General features: G+C 47.3%; 4 protein-coding genes and 1 long non-coding RNA gene across 9 annotated transcripts in view; 2 read left to right on the forward strand and 3 right to left on the reverse strand.

Moving 5' to 3' along the window:
• GABPB2 (GA binding protein transcription factor subunit beta 2) overlaps positions 1-2413 on the reverse strand; it is a 27097-nt gene extending 24684 nt beyond the window's left edge. The window contains 1 exon segment of the mRNA XM_005610159.4: positions 2274-2413. The gene's annotated coding sequence lies outside the window, so the exon portion shown is untranslated.
• On the forward strand, positions 2289-5336 carry LOC138924289 (uncharacterized). Its single transcript, XR_011439216.1, has 2 exons — positions 2289-2382; positions 2463-5336. It is a non-coding gene; the product is annotated as an uncharacterized lncRNA (long non-coding RNA).
• Positions 4735-10551, reverse strand: MLLT11 (MLLT11 transcription factor 7 cofactor). 5 transcript variants are annotated; one of them, XM_023641228.2, is made up of 3 exons: positions 10366-10503; positions 9695-9793; positions 4735-6076 (listed from the first exon to the last, which is right to left on the reverse strand). In XM_023641228.2, the coding sequence occupies exon 3, from the start codon at positions 6068-6070 to the stop codon at positions 5798-5800; it is 273 nt and encodes a 90-aa protein (XP_023496996.1). In that variant the 5' UTR covers positions 6071-6076; positions 9695-9793; positions 10366-10503; the 3' UTR covers positions 4735-5797. The 5 variants fall into 5 exon arrangements, with proteins under 5 accessions (XP_023496996.1, XP_023496993.2, XP_070124405.1 ...); XM_023641225.2 differs by lacking the exon at positions 9695-9793 and having other exon boundaries at positions 4735-6072; positions 10366-10551; XM_070268304.1 differs by lacking the exon at positions 9695-9793 and having other exon boundaries at positions 10412-10526.
• A 746-nt stretch (positions 10552-11297) lies between these two features.
• Positions 11298-19005, forward strand: CDC42SE1 (CDC42 small effector 1). The gene is made up of 5 exons (XM_003365033.5): positions 11298-11437; positions 14578-14861; positions 15410-15520; positions 16233-16321; positions 16628-19005. Exons 2-4 carry the CDS (start codon positions 14808-14810, stop codon positions 16305-16307), a joined length of 240 nt encoding a protein of 79 aa, XP_003365081.1. The 5' UTR covers positions 11298-11437; positions 14578-14807; the 3' UTR covers positions 16308-16321; positions 16628-19005.
• Positions 17973-22068, reverse strand: C5H1orf56 (chromosome 5 C1orf56 homolog). Its single transcript, XM_001491368.7, has 2 exons — positions 20442-22068; positions 17973-19562 (listed from the first exon to the last, which is right to left on the reverse strand). The coding sequence occupies exons 1-2, from the start codon at positions 21735-21737 to the stop codon at positions 19542-19544; spliced, it is 1317 nt and encodes a 438-aa protein (XP_001491418.7). The 5' UTR covers positions 21738-22068; the 3' UTR covers positions 17973-19541.
• Positions 22069-22126: the final 58 nt, after the last annotated feature.

Genomic DNA, 22126 nt, shown 5'->3' on the forward strand with positions numbered 1-22126 from the left:
CCGGGATCCCAACCGGCAAACCCCGGGCTGTCAACAATTTTTAAGAATATAAATGAGTCTTGAAACCAGAAAATTTGAGAATCATTGGCTTAAGCAAATCATTCAGCCACTATGTAATGTAATTTTCCATTCCATATCATACAGCATTGTGCTCAAACAGGAGACCAGGAGGGGAGTCTGTTCAGAATGAATATACCTGAGGCTCCAGTCCAGGCCCTCTAAATGGGTATGTTCGGGAGCAGAGGATGAACTTTAAGTGTGAACTTCTCTAATCTGATCTAGGTGTCAGTTTTTACAACTCAAGAAAACCCTAGAGAAAAAATGATTAGCAAAACCTTGTCACAAAAAACTGATACTTCACATTTCTCCATGGCTATCTTCCTTTTAAAATATCAAAACTGGAGCCAGCCTGCTGGTGCAGCGGTTAAGTTCACATGTTCCACTTTGGCGGCTCAGGGTTCAACGGTTTGGATCCCAGGTGCAGATTTATGCACTGCCTGGCAAGCCACGCTGTGGCAGGCATCCCACATATAAAATAGAGGAAGATGGGCAGGGATGTTAGCTCAAGGCCAGTCTTCCTCAGCAAAAAGAGGAGGCCTAATCTTCCTCAAAAAAGAAAACAAAAAAATCAAAACTGCCTTTCAATTTAATTCTTATTACCAATAGTTAAAAACAAGAACAAATTTTTAGGTGGTTTATATCAATCAGAAATGACTCCATATTTTCTCAAATTACAGTAAATATGAAAGGTATACTGCCAAGCCTTAAACACCTTTACAATAATTGATCACAAAAGGAAAGAATGCCCTACATTGAGATGTTCAGGAATGCTAGCCCAAAGCAGGATTAAACTATCCTAATAATCAAATTTCAGCTCTATTCTCTACCACAAAACAATATTCAGTTGAAGGGTGAGGTATCTGCTTAAGGAGAAACTGGGTTTGCTTCACATTCCTGGGAAGCTGATACTTCTGGAAAACAAGATCCTTTAAATAAGTTAATTTTATCCCACTGCAACTGGTGTCTTCAATACCTGAACTCTTGCAAAATATTTTTGAGCAGTTAACTTTTTCCACTGTAGTCTGCCTTCATTTATATGTCAACTTTATCACTTTTCTTTAATTATATTTATGAGTCTGTGTATCAGTACCACTAAACAGTAACTGACCCAACTTTGTCATTTCATTCTTTTTTTTTTAAAGATTTTATTTTTTCCTTTTTCTCCCCAAAGCCCCCTGGTACATAGTTGTATATTCTTAGTTGTGGGTCCTTCTAGTTGTGGCATGTGGGACGCTGCCTCAGCGTGGCTTGATGAGCAGTGCCATGTCCACGCCCAGGATTCGAACCAACGAAACCCTGGGCCGCCTGCAGCAGAGTGCGAGAACTTAACCACTCAGCCACGGGGCCAGCCCCTGTCATCTCATTCTTAAGGCCATGAAAAGTCTTATTTCTTACTACACAAAGATATAGCTAAGGGGCTGGCCCGGTGGCGCAGCGGTTAAGTGCGCACGTTCCGCTTAGGGGGCCCCGGGTTTGCCAGTTTGGATCCTGGGTGCGGACATGGCACCGCTTGGCATGCCATGCTGTGGCAGGCGTCCCACATAGAAAGTAGAGGAAGATGGGCACAGATGTTAGCTCAGGGCCAGTCTTCCTCAGCAAAAAGAGGAGGACTGGGAGATGTTAGCTCAGGGCTAATCTTCCTAAAAAAAAAAAAAAAAAAAAAGATATAGCTAAACTTTGGGAGTAGAATGTAAATAGAGTGTTATATTCATCACCTGATATTAAAAAAGTCTCCTAGAAAAGTGTTCTTCAAGCCTCTTTTCTCCCCCTATTCTCAGTTACTCTTTTCTTTTGAGTTAACCTGAAGCAGCTACCTTAAGTAAAAATACAAAGTATTTTTAAAATAACAGCATCCTGGAGGGACTATGTGCCATTCTCCCTGTATCCTATGTCAACACTGGCAGCATCCACCAGACAAGAGATATAGCCTAAGAGACAAGAGGACAGTCTAGGCGCTTCTGAGCTCCCTGATTACTAAAAACAAAAGGAAAACATTCTCCTTTACTGTGTGTGCCTCCACTTTCCCAATATATAAAGAGAAGAAACAAAGTCTTATCTAACTTGCCTCCTAGGATTTTGGAAATTAATAAAATAACAAAGCACCCACTCTGCCTCCCAAACAAACACACAAGGCCTTTCAAGAAGTGTGTTTTAATAATTGATGAAGTGCTTGAGCTCTTGACAACAAAGTACTCTATTATCACAGTAATTACCGTTTGTTGATACAGGGATCTGGGCGGGGCAGTTCTTTCACTGTTACCAAAGCCTGTATGAGAAAAGATGCTGAAGAACATCTCTACTGGACTGGGGCGGGGTCAAACGGTAGGAGGAAAATAGTATCCCAGACGGCGAGAAACGTTGTTAAATGTTGAAGGTAAGCCACAGAATGTTCTTTTCCACAGGTATTTTAGAGAGAAAAAGAGAAGTCCTTCTGGGACGAGGGAGAAGAATGGGATGATCTCGCCGGGCTCAAGGAAATCTGCGAGCAGAGGAGAAAGCTAACGGGAAGGAGAATTCGACTCGAAGAAGCCACGGTCTGACGACTTTTTTTTTTCTACTGCACACGTCCCCACTGGGCCGCCAGCTGTACAAACAACTGTGCGAGACCTGGAGGCGGGGGCCCTTCCCTGCTCCTGTTCCGACTCCTGAGCTCGCTATTTATCTTTCGGCTACTACTGGAGCCGGAGAGGTAGAGTCCCCGTGTGCTCCTCTAACACAAATCCTCCAGGTCCTCACAGCAATGTTCTGTCTTTCTGCAAGAAGAGTCGATTTGGAGCCAAGGTCTCCGCGCAGGGGGGAGCCTCCGGCCCGGGCTCGCGCTGCCCCCTGGTGGTCACCTCTGTGGCCTGGGCTTCCCTTGGTCCAGCTCCCCAGCCCCAGGTCTTACACCCACCCCCTTCCTCACCTCCTCCCAGTCCCCTCCCCTTCCTCCCGGCAGCATCCCCTTCCTCTCCGTCCCCCTCCCCCAGCTGCCCCCGCTCCCGTGAAGGGGCGCCGCTCCGGCTGCACCCAGAAGTCCGCGGCCGGGCTGGGAAGCGGTGCCACTTCTCACGGCACTCTCCCCTCGAGCCCTGACGCCCCCCAGAGTCCACGCATCTCTTCTTCCCTCTCACCTCGTCCGGGACGCTGCCGGCTGCGCTTTCACCGAGCCTGCCAGTTTGGTCCCGTTTTCTTCTCTAGTTAAGACTCCCTGTCAGTGACGGTTACTTTTTGGCCTTTTCATATATGCATATTTGGGGGGCCTTGAACCCCCCCTCGTGGAGAAATGGAGGTAACAAAATGGCGGACCCGGAAGTGAAGACAGCGATATAATTTCTGGCGGAGGAATCTGTGTGGAGAAAATGATTAGAAAATCCACATTTCTATTCGAATAGAAGGGTGATGCACCTCTAACGCTTGTTTTCAATTCCCGGAAGGTCTTTTGAGATGAAAAGCTGTGTATCCGAGATATCCTAGTCAGGACTATTTAGCGAGGCGGAGGACTGTTGATTACGCGGCTTACGTGTCGTATAGTTCCGGTAGGGGACGGACCCGATGGTTTGTTTTGGCGCCAGGAGCCCGGCAAAGCGCTTAGGGAAAGTCGGCTTTTGCGTCACTTCTGTTACTTCTTGGGGGGCCAGCTTTAGGGTTGATGGGGAAACATTGTTTCCCTCTCAACCTCGGATGAAGTTGTTTGGGACTTTCCTGGCTTTGCGTGTGAATTGAGCTCTGGTGCCTGACGGACCTATTTACGGTTACAGCCTGAATCTAAGGATCCTAGAGCCAAGCTGTCAGCGCGAACAGTGGAAACAAGTCGTTTCTTTGGGGGGTGGGGGTGGGGGCCCTGGAAGAGGATGGAGCATGAGTGTGCAAATCCGTTTAGGCGTTTTATTTACCAAACAGTTGATTCCCATCTCCACCCGCCAATCGCCATGACTAAAGGACAGCAAGAGGTTGGGAAAGACCTTCAAGAATAAGTAAAAACAGAAAGACAAATCACAGCTCCATTCTTTATTAGATTTTGGCTTTTGTCGTTGATGTGGGCCTTTCAAAACCTACTAGGAAAATTTACGTGTCTCCTCCTCTGAACTTATCTAGATCATCCTGTTCATATCATCTTTACTTATGGCAAAGTGCCCGAGTACTACCCATATTGGTATTTTAGGCCTCTTGTTTTAAATTTGAGTCAAACTCTTGTCTCATTCCTGTTTACATCCTCTTACATTGTCTGACTCAGTGTCTGTAACATAGTAAGCTCCCAAAAGCTATGTGTGAATTGGTCCAGATAGTTTTTCTTTGAAATGAGTTATAAATAAGCAGGTAACATATTTGGGTGAATTAGTTTATTTTCTTAGGTGCCTAGGCTGCGATAATGAAGAGATTTGGTGCCATAGGTGCCTTCTGAGGCATCTAGAATTATTACCTCAGATATGTTGATAGTCAGTTGGCAAGCAGAAGAGTGGTTGGTTGCAGCTTTCTCCCTAAATACTGTATAATTTTAAGTTGATTTCGCCCTTTTTTTGGTTACCTATCTGTTCAATCTGAAGTTCATCATATTAATGTATAAAGGCTACTCAAATTATTCTTCCTCAAAGTTGAATATTAGGTAAAATACATCAGCTGAATTGAAGGCAAGGCTAATTTCTGACGTGTAGACTGCTTCCCTGTGAAAAGAGAGAAAACTAGAATCCAGTCTTGGGATTGAATGTCTTTATTAAAGAAATGAGTAAATGGCAGCACAAATCAGCAGCAATAATTTTGGGAAGGAGTGGGGACAAGTTGCAGGGTCAGAATGTGATTGTTCATTTCATGGTCTCAAGGTGGCTGAAGAACTGCCGGAGGCCCGTTGATCAGAATTATACACTGCGAATGTAGGAGGACAAGACTAAAATACTAGGAACCAAACGCTTTCCTTTTAGAAATGGAATCAAAACCTTAGAAGTTATCATAACAGTCAGCAAGATTACATCTTAAGATTTGAAATCGGAATGATTTTCCTCAGCTAGAGTTTTCAACCCACAGGAGCAAAGTTATAAAGTGAGTAGGCTTGAAGAAGCAATACCCTTTTGAAAGAGCGTAGCTGTTACTAAAATGCTTCAGTGCTTTCCCCTGTTTTCATTTTCCATGATGTATTATTTCCTCTTGTTTTATACCTTTAACTACTCCCAATTTCTCTGAGAAAAGAGTGTTACAAGAAGGAGCAAGATCAAAAAAGCAAGATTCTTACTTATCACCTTCGCCTTTTAGAAATCCTGTCTTGTAGAAGATAATCTCAAATTAAAACAGGTTTTCACCAACCCTTGAAGAAATATTTGTGTTTACTGGCCTGAAGCAGGAAATTAGGAAGGTTTGAACAATCTCTGAAGCAGATTAAAAGGAAGTGAAAAATCAGTCCTCCATTTTGCACTACTACACTACTATACTACTCTGTAGTGCCCCCATCAAGACTGTTTTCTGAAATTAATATCTGGGGGGAAAAGGAGGAATCCCTGTGACCCAATACTCCATTGGTTGAACCCTCTACTTTGTGGCTTGAGGGCTTTTGAGAGAAACTGGTAAGAAAGAAAGAAAAATGGATAAATAGATAAATAAATAAATAAATAAATAAGTAACACAACACAACTCTGGCAGATTCATCAGCACCACCTCAATACAATAGAGGGGAGAGAGCAAGATTAAAAGGGGAGAAGGGTGGAAAGGAAGGGGCTTGAAAGAGAAGACAATGAGGGCAAGGTTGTGGGAGAGAGAAGTCTTGGGCTTAGAGCAAGTCCAATTCGAAGGAGTGGATGCTGGCAATGGGAGCTCTCCAGAAGTTGAAGGTGCTGTACTCAAGGAGGGCATCGCCTTCAGGGTTTTTCTCCTGCTCTGCTTCAGTCGCTTGCCCGGTCATTTTGCCAACGCTGCTGTCCTTGATCTTGTAGGTGGATGTATCTGATAGACCCAGGCCTTCCAGCTCCGACAGATCCAGTTCTGGAATAGGCATTCTCCAGAAAAGAAAGGAGCTGTACTGGCTACTCACAGGGTCTCTCATAACTTCCTACAAAGAAACCACTTGTCAGTCTTTTCTTTTTTTCTTCTTCTGCTCCCCAAAGCCCCTCAGTACATAGTTGTATATTCTAGTTATGAGTGCCTCTGGTTGTGCTATGTGGGACACCGCCTCAGCATGGCCCAATGAGCGGTGCCATGTCCATGCCCAGGATCTGAACCGGCGAAACCCCGGGCCGCCAAAGCAGAGTGTGAGAACTTAGCCACTCGGCCACAGGGCCTGCTCCTACTTGTCAGTCTTAATGCTATAGCAACCTCTTTGTGGCCATGGCCTTTCCTTACTTAGAAACTTTACATCCCTATTTGCCTCTGCACATAATCCAAGTTCCCTAGGACAAGCCTTGGGAACTCTTCCTGTATTATCATTTCCTAATGTCTCCCCATCCTGGAATGACCCATTTACTGCCTACTGCCCCAAGTTGATCTTGGGTCTGTTTTTCAAGACCTTCCAGAATCTGGCCCCATTATTCCTAATGGGAACACTTATGCTCATTTCTGTCTCGCTTAACTCTCTCCACTTTGCATCTTAAAATACTACCCAAGTTTCAAGACTCCATTCACGTCCCTAGAGGAATCTTTCCCCTGAATTCCTATTATATTTGCAAATACTTTATTTCTTCCAGCCTTTGGTTTAATAGGTCATTATACCTCTGAAAAGGGTTCCCATGACATTTCTGCTTTCCATTTTCCTCCTTGCCTTCTACATCCTACTATAAACTTACCTCTTCCTTAAACTTCTAGCTCCATCTACCTTATTTCTTCCAGCATCTCCCCCAACACCCTGTAGAGTTTTACCTGGCTCTATCAGTTTGGGGTTACAGATGACTGTTATGTGTCTTGTATAGGGATAGTCTTATCTCCTTCAGAAGGCTGAGTTTCCCCAAGGGTGAAAAACGGTCTACTTTGTACCTTCTTCACAAGTGCTAGACTTTGTGCACAAGACATTCAAGGCTGCTGATTAATTTTCCCTCACTCTTTATTTAATACAATGAATACCTTGCCACTCCCATCTATTAGCCCACAGATAAGCCTTAACAGCCTATCTGTTTCTCTCTAGCATACCTCTCCTTCAGACCAAAACCCAGGTGCTAAAAGTATTTTTCTATGCCATAAAAGGATTTCTTTTCTCTGATTCTAATGCTAAAATATACCTGATGATAGTGAGAGCAAATGGATTGAAATTCCAGGTAAGGAAAGTAAAGTTTAGATTGGAAGGAGAAAGTCCTTTAACAGAATTAGTTACTTTTCCATGCTTTAATGAGTACTTTGATCATCTTTTCTGCTCATCCCACCCACACCCTGATGTTAGGACTCTTACACCTCCCTGCAGCCTCCACCCTGCTGCTTACTAGCCTCGGGAAGGGGCAAAAGCATTAGTTGAAATGTTCCCAAAGGAGTAGAACATTCCACCGCCTCCAAAAATAGAACCCTAGTTTCAAAAGGCCTTGCAACACACTCCATTGGCTCTCACCAGGCCTTGAGACTCCTAAATTGTGGCCTTAAATAGGTTCCAAAATGCCCCCATATAATGTGTTAGGCGAACATGAAAAACACTACACTAAGGGGGCTGGCCCCGTGGCCGAGTGGTTAAGTTCTCGCGCTCCGCTGCAGGCGGACCAGTGTTTCGTCAGTTCGAATCCTGGGCGCGGACATGGCACTGCTCATCAAACCACGCTGAGGCAGCTTCCCACATACCACAACTAGAAGGACCCACAACGAAGAATGTACAACTATGTGCCGAGGGGCTTTGGGGAGAAAAAGGAAAAAAATAAAATCTTTAAAAAAAAAAAAAAACACTACACTAAGGGAAGTATAACCCCATATAATGTGAAATGTCTCTACTAAGGCAGAAAAAGAAAGCCTTAATCTAGAACACGGTCATGCGAGAGTGTAGGGGCTTTAGGAATGGTGAGTGGGTAGACTAGGGTGTTTTTAACGTTAAAAATAAATCCTAAGTTGCTCTTTTTCTTCTTAGGTTCAAGCTCCAAAATAAATCCTGGGAACTGAGCATTACTCAGCAGAAAAGCTGCTTAGAAGGAGGGTGATGTGGGGACTGGAACAGGGTGGGGGAGCGTGTTGGAAAGGTGAGGTCATCATCCTATGATATTCAGCTCTGATCATCTCCATAGTAATTTGCAGAGACGTGCACAGAAAGAGAGCTACAAAAAATGGTTGTACCAATCAACCAACCAACCCTGGCTTAGGTTTGGGACTACAGAGATCCTAAGAAGCAAACCTTAGGAGTCAATAGTGTTACTGACTTCTACTCATAGGGATTTTTAATTAATATTACCAGTTATTTGCCTACCTAGCTGGCTTCTTTTATATCCCCTTCCTTACCAGTCCCCTCCAGAGCAAGCTTAGTATAATGCCAGGCACATAACAGGCTCTTTAAAAAACAGAATCATAGGGGAAAAAATCATAGAATTTTAAAACTAGAAAACACCTTGGAAATTATCTGTTGACCTGTGAAGCCTTCTAGCCAGTTTGGATAGAACCCAGGTCTCATAATTCCCAATCTGGTCCTTTTTTGATGTGTTGTACATAGATAGTTGCCTACAGTTTTATATAATCCTGTACCAATATGCTCAAAACTTGCAAGAATTCTTAGTTCCTGAAGAACAGATATTCAGTGGGTTAAGTGTTGCTTATTCCTGTGATTCTGATCTGAATGGTGAAAATGCAAAAGGCAGTAGAGAGCAAGCTAAAATCTGAGAAAAAGAAAAAGTTCTTTGACAAACTGACTGCTTTTCTTCCAACCAGAGTATGTATAAAGACTGCCCAAACAATTCCTGAGTGTCTGGCAGAGCTTATCTTGCAATTAAAAAAGCTAAAGGAAATTTTACGAAATATTAACTTAAAAGGACTAAAATCTCTAGCTATGCATTGATTCAGAGACATGTACCAAAAGTACCAAATGCATTCTAGAAAGACACTCACACAAGCATATGCGGCATTTAAAATCAAGCCAAGAACATTGACTACACAGAAAATTGAAGCTAAAATTCCATTTACATTACATTCATTAGTAATGACAATTTTTTATTTAATATAATATGGATTTAATTCTCAGGTCCCCAAATTTTGCAAGAGGTCCCTTTCAGCTAGCTTTCTCTTCCCCTCCTTAAATGTTTTCCGCTCATACCTCATCTATCTTTACATCTCTCATTACTTATCTTAAAGGGCTTGGACAGTGCCTTGTACAATATATACTCAATAAATGCATCCCACTATCCTTCATATTAAATTTTCCAGATATTTTAGGCAAAGGTAATTTCTAAATATCACTTTGTCTATTCTTAGAAATAGCATGGTTAGCAAATATATAGTATAAAAAGATACACTCTCTGAAGTGCACAGACACACCCAAATACCTTTTGTCCAGACCCTCTGTGGGAATCCAGGGCCTACCCAACAGGGCCTTGCTGTGTCATGCTGCTACCATAGGGAGGAAGGACAAGAGATGGTGGTGGAGGGGAATGGAAGCTCTCTGGCATCTCATTATATGTGCCTCATTCTGGGCTTGGATTTTCCTATTAGCTATGTCCTTCCCCCAGCTATTCCACTGAGCTGCAAATAAGCATTCCTCTTCCAGAATCTGCCCCCATACCTAGCTCTTGTGGGCTGTACTGATTTCAATATGGGATCAGGCAGTTCTCCAACACAGAGGCCCCCACCTTGCTACCTCAAGTGGCTTCTTTCTTTGGAGCTAAGGTTTGAGATGGACAGAAGGAGACTGTTAAAAGAGAAGTCAGGATTACTCTCAATATTATCTCATATCCCTCCCCCAGACTCCCTCTCACAGAGACAAAGAAGTTTGGGGTGAGGGTAGACACATCAATGGAACACCACAGAAAAAAAACTGGAAATATTGGGAATAGAGGCTAGAACGATGCAGTAGGGCTAGAGATTTCATAAAAAAATTGGTAGAACAAATTATAGCTTGAAAAAGAAGATATATAACTAGACTGAAGATAATAAAATACAAAGGACAATAAATTATAAGCAAATAGATACTTGAAATAAGGAGATAAATGCTGAGAAATGATAAGTACATGTAAATTGTTAGAAATTAATGTCTATGTAAAGGATTATGAGGCATGGATGGAGATCTTAGCAAAGATGTAAAACGGGGAACAAATAACTACCCATTGTTCATAGCGCCACCTATTCTCCTCCTGAACTGTCCCCCAACCTCATCCAGATTTGGGGTCTTCAACCTAACCAGAAGCAGCTGTTCTACCTTTGCAGCCCCCGTCCCCCTTCCTCAGTTTAGTTTACCTGTTATCAATGAATTACTAGCGTGTTCCAAAGATGGAGGGAGTACCTCGGGGGCTCCGGTGTCTGCTCTGGGCTGGAGAAAAGGAAAGCTGTTGGGGCTTTGACGGCTTTGTCTTCTCACTCCCTCTCCCTCCTCAGTGACTGAGTCTATCTGCTCTGTCTCCCCCTGCAATGCAGCCCCTCCTAAGAAGGGCGGAAGGACTCCCCGCCCCCTCCCTGCCTGACTCGGCTAATTCAAATGATAGGCTCCAGAACACTTTAGGGAGGGAGACAGGATTAAAACATCTCCGTATGCTTATTGGTCTGCACAATTATTACCGAGCTCTTCCAGCACCCCCATGCTGACCGAGTGTGCAGTGAATGAGCAGTTAATTGTCCTCTAATTTTAAGCTTACGGATTAAAAATCTTAATTCTAGACAGTAATGGATGAGTGATCCTTTATTCCGCAATTTAAGGATTTCACGTTACGAAGTGTTTTTGAGAATCAGAAAAATTCTCCATCCCTCCCTCCAATCCCAACTCCTCCCCGCCCTCACAATGGGTAAAGAAACCTAGTCCTATTCCATTTTGGATGGAGCACAAGAAGATTGAGCCGGGGGAGTGGGGGGGGGGGGGGCGTCTGTGGGGGGGGGGCGTCTGTGAATCTCTGAACGTGGGTGGGTCCGGGGGATTTGGGGGCTCCGCCTCGTTTTTCCCCGCAATGCCTGGCGCGCAAAGGGAACGATTCCGGGGGGCCCATCTTGAGAGCCAGGCCCTCCCCTAGGGGCCCACATCCCGCGGTTCGCCCTGGAGGGGCGGCGGCCCTCGGGGGCTGCCGAGGCCCCCCTCCCACGGCCCTGCACGATGCAGTGCCTCAGCAGTCCGTGGGGGAGCTGTGCGCCCAGCTCCTAGCCGGACGGGTTTCGTAATCGCGTCGCCGCCGTTTCCGCCCGCAGCCAGCTCCACCTCTGCCGGCCCGCCCTCGGCTCCCCTACCGCGCCGAGGAGCGAGCCCGGTAACCCCGCACTGGCGGGCACCGAGCGGGAGCCCCCCTCAGGCGCAGCCGGACGCCTCGATGCCGCAGCGGAGCAGGTGAGGCCATGGAGCCGGTTCCCCGGCCGCTGCGCCCCGCCTGCCCAGCCAGGCGGAGACGCACCGGATGCTGGGGGTGGGGGAGGAGGGCGTCCAGGGCTGTGGAGATGCTGGGGCGGTGGGAACGGGGTGCGCTCCCTGAGTACCAGTCCCCAGCCACGCTGGTGCGGTGCGCAGGCTGAGGCCGCTGAGGAGAAGGGAGGGAAGGGACTGGAGTGGCGGAGGGAGGCGGGAGGGGGAGAAGGGCTCCTCCGAGACTCACTAACCCCGGTGGTGGCCTGTGCCAAAGTGAAGCGAAGCTGGGTCCTGGAAGGTCTAAATCTGAGACACCGGGCCAGACAGGGAGGACAGTGGCAGAGTTCGAAAGATTCACAGAGAGATCCCAATCCTAGTTCAGCGTTGGGAGGAGCAGAGAGTTTCTGGGTACTGTTGGGTGGGCAGAAATGGAGTCTGTGTGCCTTAATGTATTGGGGAGGGGGAGCGGGAGCTTGGGGCCTAGCTCTGTTTCCTCTTAAGCTCTCACCAGACCGTTCCCTGGGAAGGGCACGGTTGGTGCTGGGCAAATGCCTTTCACTTGACTGAAAAGTGGGGTCCACCTCAACTTCTCTAGGGCCCCTCAGCAGCCCTCTGTGTCCGGAGGTCTCCACAGGGGACGAGCTGCAGCCCTGGGCTGATAGCCAAATTGCCCACTCCTTTCTTTCAGTCCTCTTTCTCTTTCTCTCCAGCTGCTTCTTGTGAAGGCTTGTCAGGCAGCGGGTTGGAGGCCTTGGGGCTGGAGGCAGTGGGACCGGGAAAACCGGTTTGGGGCTAGAACAGGACCAGGGAAATACCTCTGTACATCTTCCTCCCTGGAACCTTTCTCCCATCCCTTCTCCTGCTCACTCCCCAACAGTTCTGAAGCTCTTAAGCCCCTGTATGACCTTGGTGTCTTTCCCAGCTCCCCATATTTCACTCTTCCTATTTGGGACTCAGGCCCAGTTCTCAGCACTACTTGGCTGTCAGGTTATGGCCTTATGCGATCTAATCCTGATCCCTGCTGCTGTTTTCCCAGCCCCTTCCCTTTCACAGTGGGGTTACAATAGTGGGCAGTGGATTCGCGTGCCTCGTCCTCCTGGGCTTACCAGTTCACGTCTCATTTTTCCTCAACCCACTCTCCTCTAGATATTTTAAAGAAGGAGAATGGCAGCCAATGGCTCTTACTTCCTTTTCTGGCCTTGTTCCCCCACCCCCCCACATTCACCCTGCCTAGTCTTCTCCACACTTTGACCCCACCCCCAAGTTTTGGAGACCCTTCTGTCCTATGTCCTAGGGAATGGAATTTCCCGGTCACTTCTCATCATCATTGGTCATTTCGTGCCAAGTCCCACACACAATTTCCCTCCGCCCAGCTCTGGCCAGGTCCCTAGAAAAGGAACAGAAACGTCCTTGTTCCCTCCACTGCCCCTTTCTCTCTCTCTCCTCCTCCCCCTCTTCTCTCCTATCCCTTCCTACCATCCTCTTCTGTCCACTCAGCTTTGAGCAGGGGGGGTGCTGGGGGAGACTGCAGTCTCAGTGCAGCCTGTCTGGTAGTGTTGGGGGTTTCCTCTGATTCTTCATTGTTTTCTTCATTCCCCCACCTCCAACCCTTACCACGCGCCACCACCACCATCACGACAAACCCTGTGACTGACTGATTTCCCCACTGACCACAGCTCTCGCTCTCTGGACAGCTGCGTTCTGACTTCCGCCTTGTCTCTTTACTCCTCCCCTCCACTGGTGAGAAGGGAAGTAAGAGAAAGCTCAGACTCCTGGGTCCTTCCCTCCCCTAGAAGCTGTATCTCAGTGTTTGTGTGATCTCATCTCAAGGCTGTTAAAAAAAACCCTCTCAGTTCTTAGATCAGTCTAGTGTGCCGGAGTATTAGAGTTCCAGGTCTGGAGGGAAGGGAGATTCCTGTTCATGCCACAGTGCCATATTCATGAAACTGCCCTGTTTGGAATCTTTGAGGTTGCCTATACTATAGGACTGGGGAAATGCAGTGAGAACAGAGGAAACCCAGAGGTGCCCTATCCTGGTGGGCAATAAACAAAAGGGGAGAAAATTCTTCCTGGGACACTAATGCTGTTGGAAGGTTTCTTGTGTCTGGTTGGCTGATGCATCTTGGGGGTGGAAGTGGTAAGGAGGGAGGAGAGAACAGGTCACAGCATGAGGGGAGGAGGGAGGGAAAGAGGGAGGGAGGCCCAGGCCCTATGGGCTGTGAGGCAGAGCAGAGCGGCATGATAGGACATGTGAAGAGGGTGGGGAGGCTGGAAAAAGATTCCTCATGGGACACAACATACCTGGCACATGTGCCCACAACCTGTGCACAAATCTATACAAGACACACATACATGGAGGTGTGGCCATGCCACATATGTGCAAACAAATGTGCGCACACTGGAGTGCAGTGATACTGGATACAGATAAACAGAATGTATACAGCCTTCAGGAAGGATCTCAAGGTCAAATAATAAAGGAACTGTTAAATGGCTTCTAGGAGGGGTTGAGTCTCAGTTGAGGGAAATGAGGAAGAATAAGGACAGGGAATAAAGAGGGAAGAAATTCCTCACTGTAGAAAGTCTTTCTTGAAGTCCAACCTGCTACAGTTAGTCACCTAGGACCTAGGTAGTCAAGGCCTCTCTTGATCTTACAGAAAGTCTGGCTGTTCAAGGTAAGGTAAGGAAAAAGGGAGGGACAGGGGCGAGGCCTTGTTTGTGAGAACAAAAAACCACCATTTCCTCTTCAAACTCACTTAAATGCCCCTCCCCTTCTGCCCCAAACCCAGGGAGGAGGGAGGTGGAGCTTGTAGCACCCCCACACTTTGCTCATTTCTGCCACTATCCTTTGGTCCCCACCCATCCTCTCACCCTAAATGCTTCTAGCCCCTTTCCTCTCCCTTGGTTCCAACACCTACTGCTACTTAACCCCTTAGTGTCCTTCTGGTTCTTTTCCTTTCTCTGAGAGTCTACTGTGAGGTTCTTATGTTTGGAGAAGGTTGGTGTTGGGTACAGAACTAGGGTCTTTAGGAGAGAATGAGAAGATATGGGCTCATCAGGAGGCTTCTTAAGGAGGGGTGGGTGTTTCTCATTAATCTTTCTTCTCTCTTAACTTTCTGCTTGTCCAGGGTTCCAAGTCTGAGGAAGACATAACGTTGTGCCTGCCTGCTAGTCTCTCAGGTCAGATACGCTGACCTTCATTGCTCAGCTAAGGGCTCCGAGGACTCTAGACACATCCAGCTGAGTGAATCTAGAGTGTTGTTACACCTGAGGGGATTGAGGAGTGGACGGTCAAGGCACAGAGCAAGAGCCCTCTGGGGCCTCAGGCAGAGGAGTGAAACTGGAACCATCAGGGAACATGAGTGAATTTTGGCACAAACTGGGCTGCTGCGTGGTAGAGAAACCCCAGCCGGTGAGTCTCCCCACCCCCACCCCAACACACACAGAAATCAGTTACCGTATACTGTGAAGTAGACATACCATCTAGGAGCTGCCGTCTCAAAAGCGCACTTCCTGCCTCCCTTCTGTCAGGATAGTTTCTATGGCCAAGCAGGGGTGTACATGGAATAAAGGGGACTGGGCGATGGAAGAAGTGAATAGTCCTACCTGTCACCTCCTGTTCCTGTCCCTTCTGAGGTGTGTAGGGGGTATAGGCGGAGCATAATACCTGTCAGTTTTCCCCATTGTTTCCTCATCAGCCAGAGGTGACATTGACATGTCCTTTGTTTGTCCACTATTCACTCTGCAGGCCACTGCCCTCACCACCCTGCCTGTGTCCTCCCTGTTTGTGTTGTTCCAGCCTTGCCTTTCATACCCTAGTGATTTCCCTGTTATAATGCCACATCCCCTTTCCCATCAGACCCTTAGCTTTTCCCTTAGTGGTTTGCAAGCCTTTTCCCTTCCTCCACTGTGACTGGAGGAGGGGGCTTGAGACATAACTCCCCTATTTTCTCCAAGCAGAAGAAGAAGAGGAGGCGAATTGACCGGACCATGATTGGGGAACCAATGAATTTTGTCCACCTGACTCATATTGGCTCTGGGGAGATGGGGGCTGGAGATGGACTTGCCATGGTAACAAGGGAAGGGGGAGAGGTCGATATGGGGTTGTGGCGTAGAACTATTCCCCTTTTTGAAAGTTCAAGCAGGGGACATAATAAAAAGTCAAGGTAGAAGCGAGAAGCTAGGATTCTAGTCCTGGTCATTAGCTGCATAAGCCTGAGACCTGGCATTTCAGATCTCTGGCCTAGGCTCCCTCATCTTTACAATTAGCAGATTGTTCTTCATTGGGGTGGGGAATATATATGTCTTAGGAGTTACTTGGAGGGCTTTTTCCAAAAACCATAACTGTTCCTTCTATTAATTAAAAACTGCTGTCTCAGTGCCATAGTAAGTCATATTGTGATTGGGAGTGTTGGGGCAGGAAAAAAGCTGAGCATTTCTGTCCTAAATACTGTCTCATATGCCTTTCTGCTCTCAAAATAAGGGAAATGGGCCTAAAGATAGTGAAGGAGTCTTTTCACCCTGTGAAACTCAGATAAATATGAGAGTCCTTTGTGAGAGGATCTGTTAGTAAAAGACCCATTTTATCTCATCTTCAGGAAGGTCAGTGTGAAGGGAGGCACTGAGACTTCCCATGGGGGAATGGCGGTTAGTTTTAACCTTTTCAGATTGATTTTATTGTCAAGGAGATGGGATCAACCTCTTCTGTGGAGGGCACAAGGGAGATCTCTTAACTGTGCCATATGAAGACTTGGGAGGGGGTCTCACATGTGCTGTTTCACAGACAGGTGCAGTTCAGGAGCAGATGAGATCCAAGGGAAACCGAGACAGGCCATGGAGCAATTCTAGGGGCTTGTAGCTCCAACAGGACTGGTGAGTGACTAGAGAAACCCATCCAACACCTCCAGCCCCCTGCCCACACATCTTGATGCCCTGCCTCAGAACCCTGGTCCTCTGCAAGAATGGGAAGTGAAGAGGGGAGGAGGGAGAAAGAAGTAGAATGGAAGAGTCAAGAATGTAGGATCCAGAAGGACGGAGAGAAAGGGATGTGCAGACAGACAGAAATAGAGAAAAGAGTACACTGTGGAAATAGTTCAGAGTCTGTACTAGGTGGCGCCTTCTCCCCAGTGCCTCAGATTTTCTTTGCGGCTGATCGTCCTTCTTTTTTTTTTAAATTAGGTTCTGCTGTCTGTAACCCCTACTCTGTCCAGCCCAGAAGAGATGCTGCCCCCACCAGATGCTTCCTACAACCAGTGTCCCCAGGGCCTCTCTTTCCCCTATTCACCTAATAGTGCCTCAAAAGGCTTGGGGGCTGGACTCCCCCTACTCCCTCTGGCTAGAGCCCCTCCTGGAGATGGGGTCAAGGCAGCAGGACTGACCAATGACTACTGGTTGGCCAGAGGAGCTCAGCTGAAGCCCTGGACACTCTCAGATCTGAGATAGGAGTTTTCTGGGAACCTGGAATGAGTTCCCCTCTCCTGAATGATGGTCTAGGTGCCATTTGTTCTTAAAGTCTTCACCTGGAACTCCTTAAATGGGGCAGGTGGGCGAGATTACCAAAGCTGAAGCCAGCTTTGCTGAGAAGCTCCCTACCTCCCTGCCCTTCTCCTCCTTCCTCTTGGAATGAACTGAAGCAGACGTCAAGCAGGGGCTGGGAGGGTGACCACTGCCTAGTCTACTCTGTAGATCTCAGACCTTAAGCTCACAGTCCCTCAATATTTCTCTGCCAGTTCCAGGGTCTTTCTCTAGTTAGGCCTCTAACTCCGTGTTTCTGTAGCATTGATAGCTTCCCAACATCTTTCCTTTTTTTTTTTTAAATTAATTAAAAATTTTATTTAAGATGAGTTCTGTTAATTACCCCCATCCTGCTACTACCTCTACCCTTAACCCTATCCCTTTTAGGAACCTTATTGTTTCCCACTGAATAAGAGTTAAAATAAGAGGTGGATCTTAACCTAATGACATTCCATTTAAGTCTTGGGGACCTGGCCTGCCCTCTGCCAACCTCCCTGCTGGCCCAGGTGAGAGAAGGAAGAGGGATCTAGAGAGAAACTCAGAATGCAGCAAAACTAGGAGTTATGTCTCAGGGTGGACTTCCTGACCATTGAGGATGGCAGAGGTAGTGAGATAAATAGATTGAAAACAATCATCTGTGAGTTTAGGGATCTGAAGATCCTCACAGCATGGGAGCAGGGCAAACTGTAGAGCAAGGCTTCTCAACTTAGGCACTTTGGACATTTTGGGCTGGATAATTGTGGAGTGGGGGGCTGTCCTGTGCATTGTACAGTTTTTAGCAGCATCCCTGGCCCACCCTAGTTATAACAACAAAAAATGTCTCCAGACATTGCCAAATGTCTCCTAAGAGGCAAGATCACCCCCAGTTGAGAGCCATTGCTCTAGAGTCAAGATATTTTTCTCTTAAGTGATTTCCACCTCCTCCCCACCCTCATCCTGTTATTCATCATAAGTCTGAGCCATGGATGAACTAGGCCCCCTCATAAAGTAGGCTCAATAGGGCTGCACATAATCTCCAAACAGTTCTTTATTCAGTGTGTTGCTCGTGCTTGGATGGGTTCATGTCTCTGTGTTGGATGTGCACTGTGCTTCTCCATTCTTGTTCTCTGGAGGAGGGGTTCCTGTAGTGTGGAGGCATGAACAGGGTATGGTGGGATCAGGGAAGGGAGGAACAGAAAAGCAGTAGAGCCGCAGACACGCCAGCTTATCCTTCCCAAATTTTAAGCTCTATTTCTGTGCGCTAGTCCTAGAACCAGACACAAAAAAGACTCAGGGAGTTTTGTCTGAAGACCAGGTTGCATTCCCCGCCCGTCTGAAGAGTCTGCTTTAGGTGGGAAAGTAATGCAGGAGCAGGGTCTTTAGGCACTTTCAGTTTTCTCAGGTGTTTTTGTTCTAGCCCCTTCCTTGCAGGGTGATTAGGAAGGGAGAACAGGACAGATGAGCTCCTTCCTGCTCTGAGATGAACAGGCGGGGTCTCATTAGCTTGGTAACAGGAAGCAAGCATCCTGTTTGATGACAGTGGGGGTCAGGAATTTGGGAACTAGGATCTACTCTGCTAATTCCACCATCCAGTTTGCCCCCACCTCCAGTGACTGAAGTTCTAATTTTTTCAAATTTCAGTGTTTTTCCTGCGGTTTTCAAGGTCTAAGATTGGTCATGCAGAGCCATTCCCAATCTACTCTCAGTTCCAGTCCAGCTAGTTGCTCTGAAAGTAGTGCATCTTTTTGCCCTAAAGTAGTTCAATAGCTTGAGGGTTATGCTAGATCTGATCTGAAGGGTTAACAGGATAGGGGGGAAAGATGGGGGGGAGTCCTGGAATCTCTGGTCACCTTGATCTTCAGCCTTATTCTAATGCCTATTCTTTGGACACAATCTTCTTTTCTTTGGTGCTCTCTTGCCTTTAGCTACTTTCTCTACTGTGTATGCTACCATCACTTTTACAACATTTAGAGTGGTGGGAATGGGTTTGAGAGTCATAATTTATATTAAAAATTTGTTGGACTTTTAAATACATTTTTCAAATAAAAAAACTTTAAGCAAAATAGTCACAGAGTAATCACTTATAGGTATGTGTTGGGCTAAAGGATAGAGATATGGTTGATGAAGGTACTCCTAGAAAGTGGCTGACGTGGAATTGTGTACCAACATTGCCCTTTCCAAGGAGAGAAGGCTAACTGTCGTGAAGGCAAGGAGAAGACCACCATCATCTTCCAAGGGCTCAACTCCTTGTTCTTTCCGTTCCCTTTTCGTGGCATTCATCTGAGATTTTTCAAGTCTTTAAAGAAGGACTCGTTTAAAAACAGCTTTGGAAATGAGGAAGATGAGCAACATCAACATTTTATCCTGGGGGACAAGGGAAGGGACTAAGCCAGATGCTATTCGCCTACACAGTTCAGTTTTAAGGTTCAAGAGATTGATGGCCTATCCTTCATCACATACCTCTGTAAAAAGACACAAGACCAAACAACTGTTTTTTCTAGGTTTCTTTTTCTGTACTAAAAATATCCAGTGGGTGCTGGGATTGAAATGGGAAAAGAGGTTGAGACGCCGACACCTCCTCTTGCAGATGAAGTGGCCATTACCTCTGGTTTCTCTCTATCTGGGTAAGGAAACAAAATAGAGAAGAGGGGAAATATTATAACCACATCTATATTCTTCCCCCTTCCTTGCTTCATCTTCCTGTCCCCACAAACTCTCATTCCCTCAATACCCCTGCCCCTATTTATGCTTTTTTTGTATTGAATTATGGTATTGGACACACAAGGGGAAAGACAAAAACAGAAATCGGCAAAATGACCAAGCATACATTTTATTGTCCTCCTCTCTCCCCAAAGGTCCTGTCATCCTATCAGTTGAGAATATTTTGTCAGATCAATCAGAACCTTTGGTAGCTCTTTCAGTAAAGCAGAGGACTGTCCTTCCTTGAGAATTCTTAGGTTGCTGGTAATAATCCCAGAAGGACAGTTCTTTGGGATAGTGGTGGTTAAGAGCATCGGCACTAGCATCAAACTTGGTTTAAATCTTGCTGTGACTCTGCCACTGACTAGCTTTGTAAACACCGGTTTCTTCATAGGGTTGTTGTGAGAATTCATTCATGTAAAGTGCGCATAATAAGGTCTCAAATATTGGCTGTTAGTGTTAAGCTGCATTAATAAGCTGAAAACTATTAATTGATATGTTCTATATCCACTAATTATCTATGCATCCAGAATTCTTTATATATCTACAATCTTAACAATTTGGTCAATAATCGTCTAATGACCAATCATACATGTTGCCTAATAACCAACCAGCAGTTGCTCAAGAAATAATAGGTGAAATCAATGGCTAAGAATAATGTGAATAACCAATACATATCAATAACCAAACAGGTAAGTAACAGTTCATGCAAGCACACTGGCTGGTTTAGCAACAGGGTTTTGGACATCAGGACTTCAGATCCATCAACAAAGATCGGGGCTCATCACCAAACACTTACTGGTTGCATCTCTGTGAACACTGAAGAGAGGCTGTTCCAAATATCCTCCAGCCCCATCCTGACCCGTTTCCAAAAATCAAGGGCTGGACTGGGGCTGGACATGGGGAATGGAGTGGGTCTGAGTCTGGCGCTGAGGGGGGGCATGGAGGCAGTGGTGGTGGTGGTGGTCTGAGTGGTGCAGCTGGTGTCAGGACAGAGACCCGAGTCAAGGGGGCACTCCTCACGATGCCGGTTGCAGGGACATTGCTGGTAGGTACAAGGCCGGTGCTCGGTGCGGAGTTGGCTCAGCGCCCCAACTCGAAGGCGTCCTGAAAGGCCATGCAGCTTCCCGGCCCGGGTCCGGCTCATGGTGCCTGACTTGCAGTGGCAGTGCCACGGGCCCCAAGGCATCAGCACCACCCGCAGATCCTCAGGAGGTGGCATGGCTGTGGCCGAGGGTGGTGGCCACGCGTTCGGCGTGGCCCCTGCTGTTGACCACTGGTTCAGGGTACTCCCGGAGGGTGGTAGGTCCATACTAGACCTCCAGGTGGAGGGCGGCGGACTTGAAGTCAGCCTGATTTCCGGCTCCTGGCTATTTGCTGTAAACCTTGAGCTGGACCCCCTTGTAGTGGAATCCATACTGGGAATCCCCGACCTGGTGTTACTCTTTCCAGCGTCAATCACAACGCCCTCTTCCAAAGATCCATCCTCTTCCTGCGACAAACGCGACTGGCTGATGCCTGTGTACACCGTGGAGGCCAAGAGCTCGGCAGCGGCCGGGCCTGCCAGGTGGTCCGCCTCAGCCACGAGGTCATCCTCATCCTCTACTGTTACCCTCATCTTCCGGGGAGCACCAGTCCGGGCGGTGGTCCGGTAGCTGCGGGTCATAGGGCCCCCGAAGCGGAAACTGACCCGCTGCATCCCGGTCGAAGTCAGGCCTTGGGCCCCCGCCGCCTGGAGCCCCAGACTCAGCAGCAAGGCCCAGAGCAGCGCGCCGGCGGCGGGGACCATGGGGCTAGGCGGCGTGGGGTTGGGAGGGAGGCCAGTGAGGGAGGCCGGAGCTCCTGCCTTCTCTCCCTCCCTTCCTCTCTCGACCCACCAGGTCGTTTGAACCGAAGCCCGCTGGGGGCTCGGACGCGCGCGCCGCGCCCCTCCCCCAGGCCCTCGTCTTGCGGGAGCTCCCGCCGCCCAGGGGCTGAGCTGAAACCCTAGGGAGCCTCTGCGCAGGAATCCGTGCCGAACCCACAGACGGCTCGTGATGCAAAGGGTCGGGGAAGAGCAGTTCACTTTCTCTGAGCCAGAGCTTAAATCTCTCATTGGTTTATTAACCGCTACAAATCTAAATTTATTAACAGGACAAAACTACAGGTTTTGAAAGCACTCCTTCCCAGGCTCACAGGCAGCAGAAACAGAAAAAAAGGGGCATATAGTGGTTCTTCAAGATTTAGGAGCTGACTCCTGGCTTCCAGCAGGCAGGGTGGCTGTGGTCAGTTAAGCCCTGCCTTCCTGCGCACCCTTTGCCCTCAAAGACTGCTGTTAATACCCAGGTGGAAAGGATCTCAGCACCTTCATTTACGGAAGAGGACAGGCAGACTCAAAGAGATGCCGAGGTTCTACAGCTAAAGAGGACTAAAACCCACAGTTTTGCACTTTCCCATACATAATGCCACTACATGTACCCTACAGCTGAAATGAAAGTCACCCAG

The sequence above is a fragment of the Equus caballus genome, chromosome 5, assembly GCF_041296265.1.
Source record: "Equus caballus isolate H_3958 breed thoroughbred chromosome 5, TB-T2T, whole genome shotgun sequence".
In the NCBI taxonomy this organism is placed as follows: domain Eukaryota; kingdom Metazoa; phylum Chordata; class Mammalia; order Perissodactyla; family Equidae; genus Equus; species Equus caballus.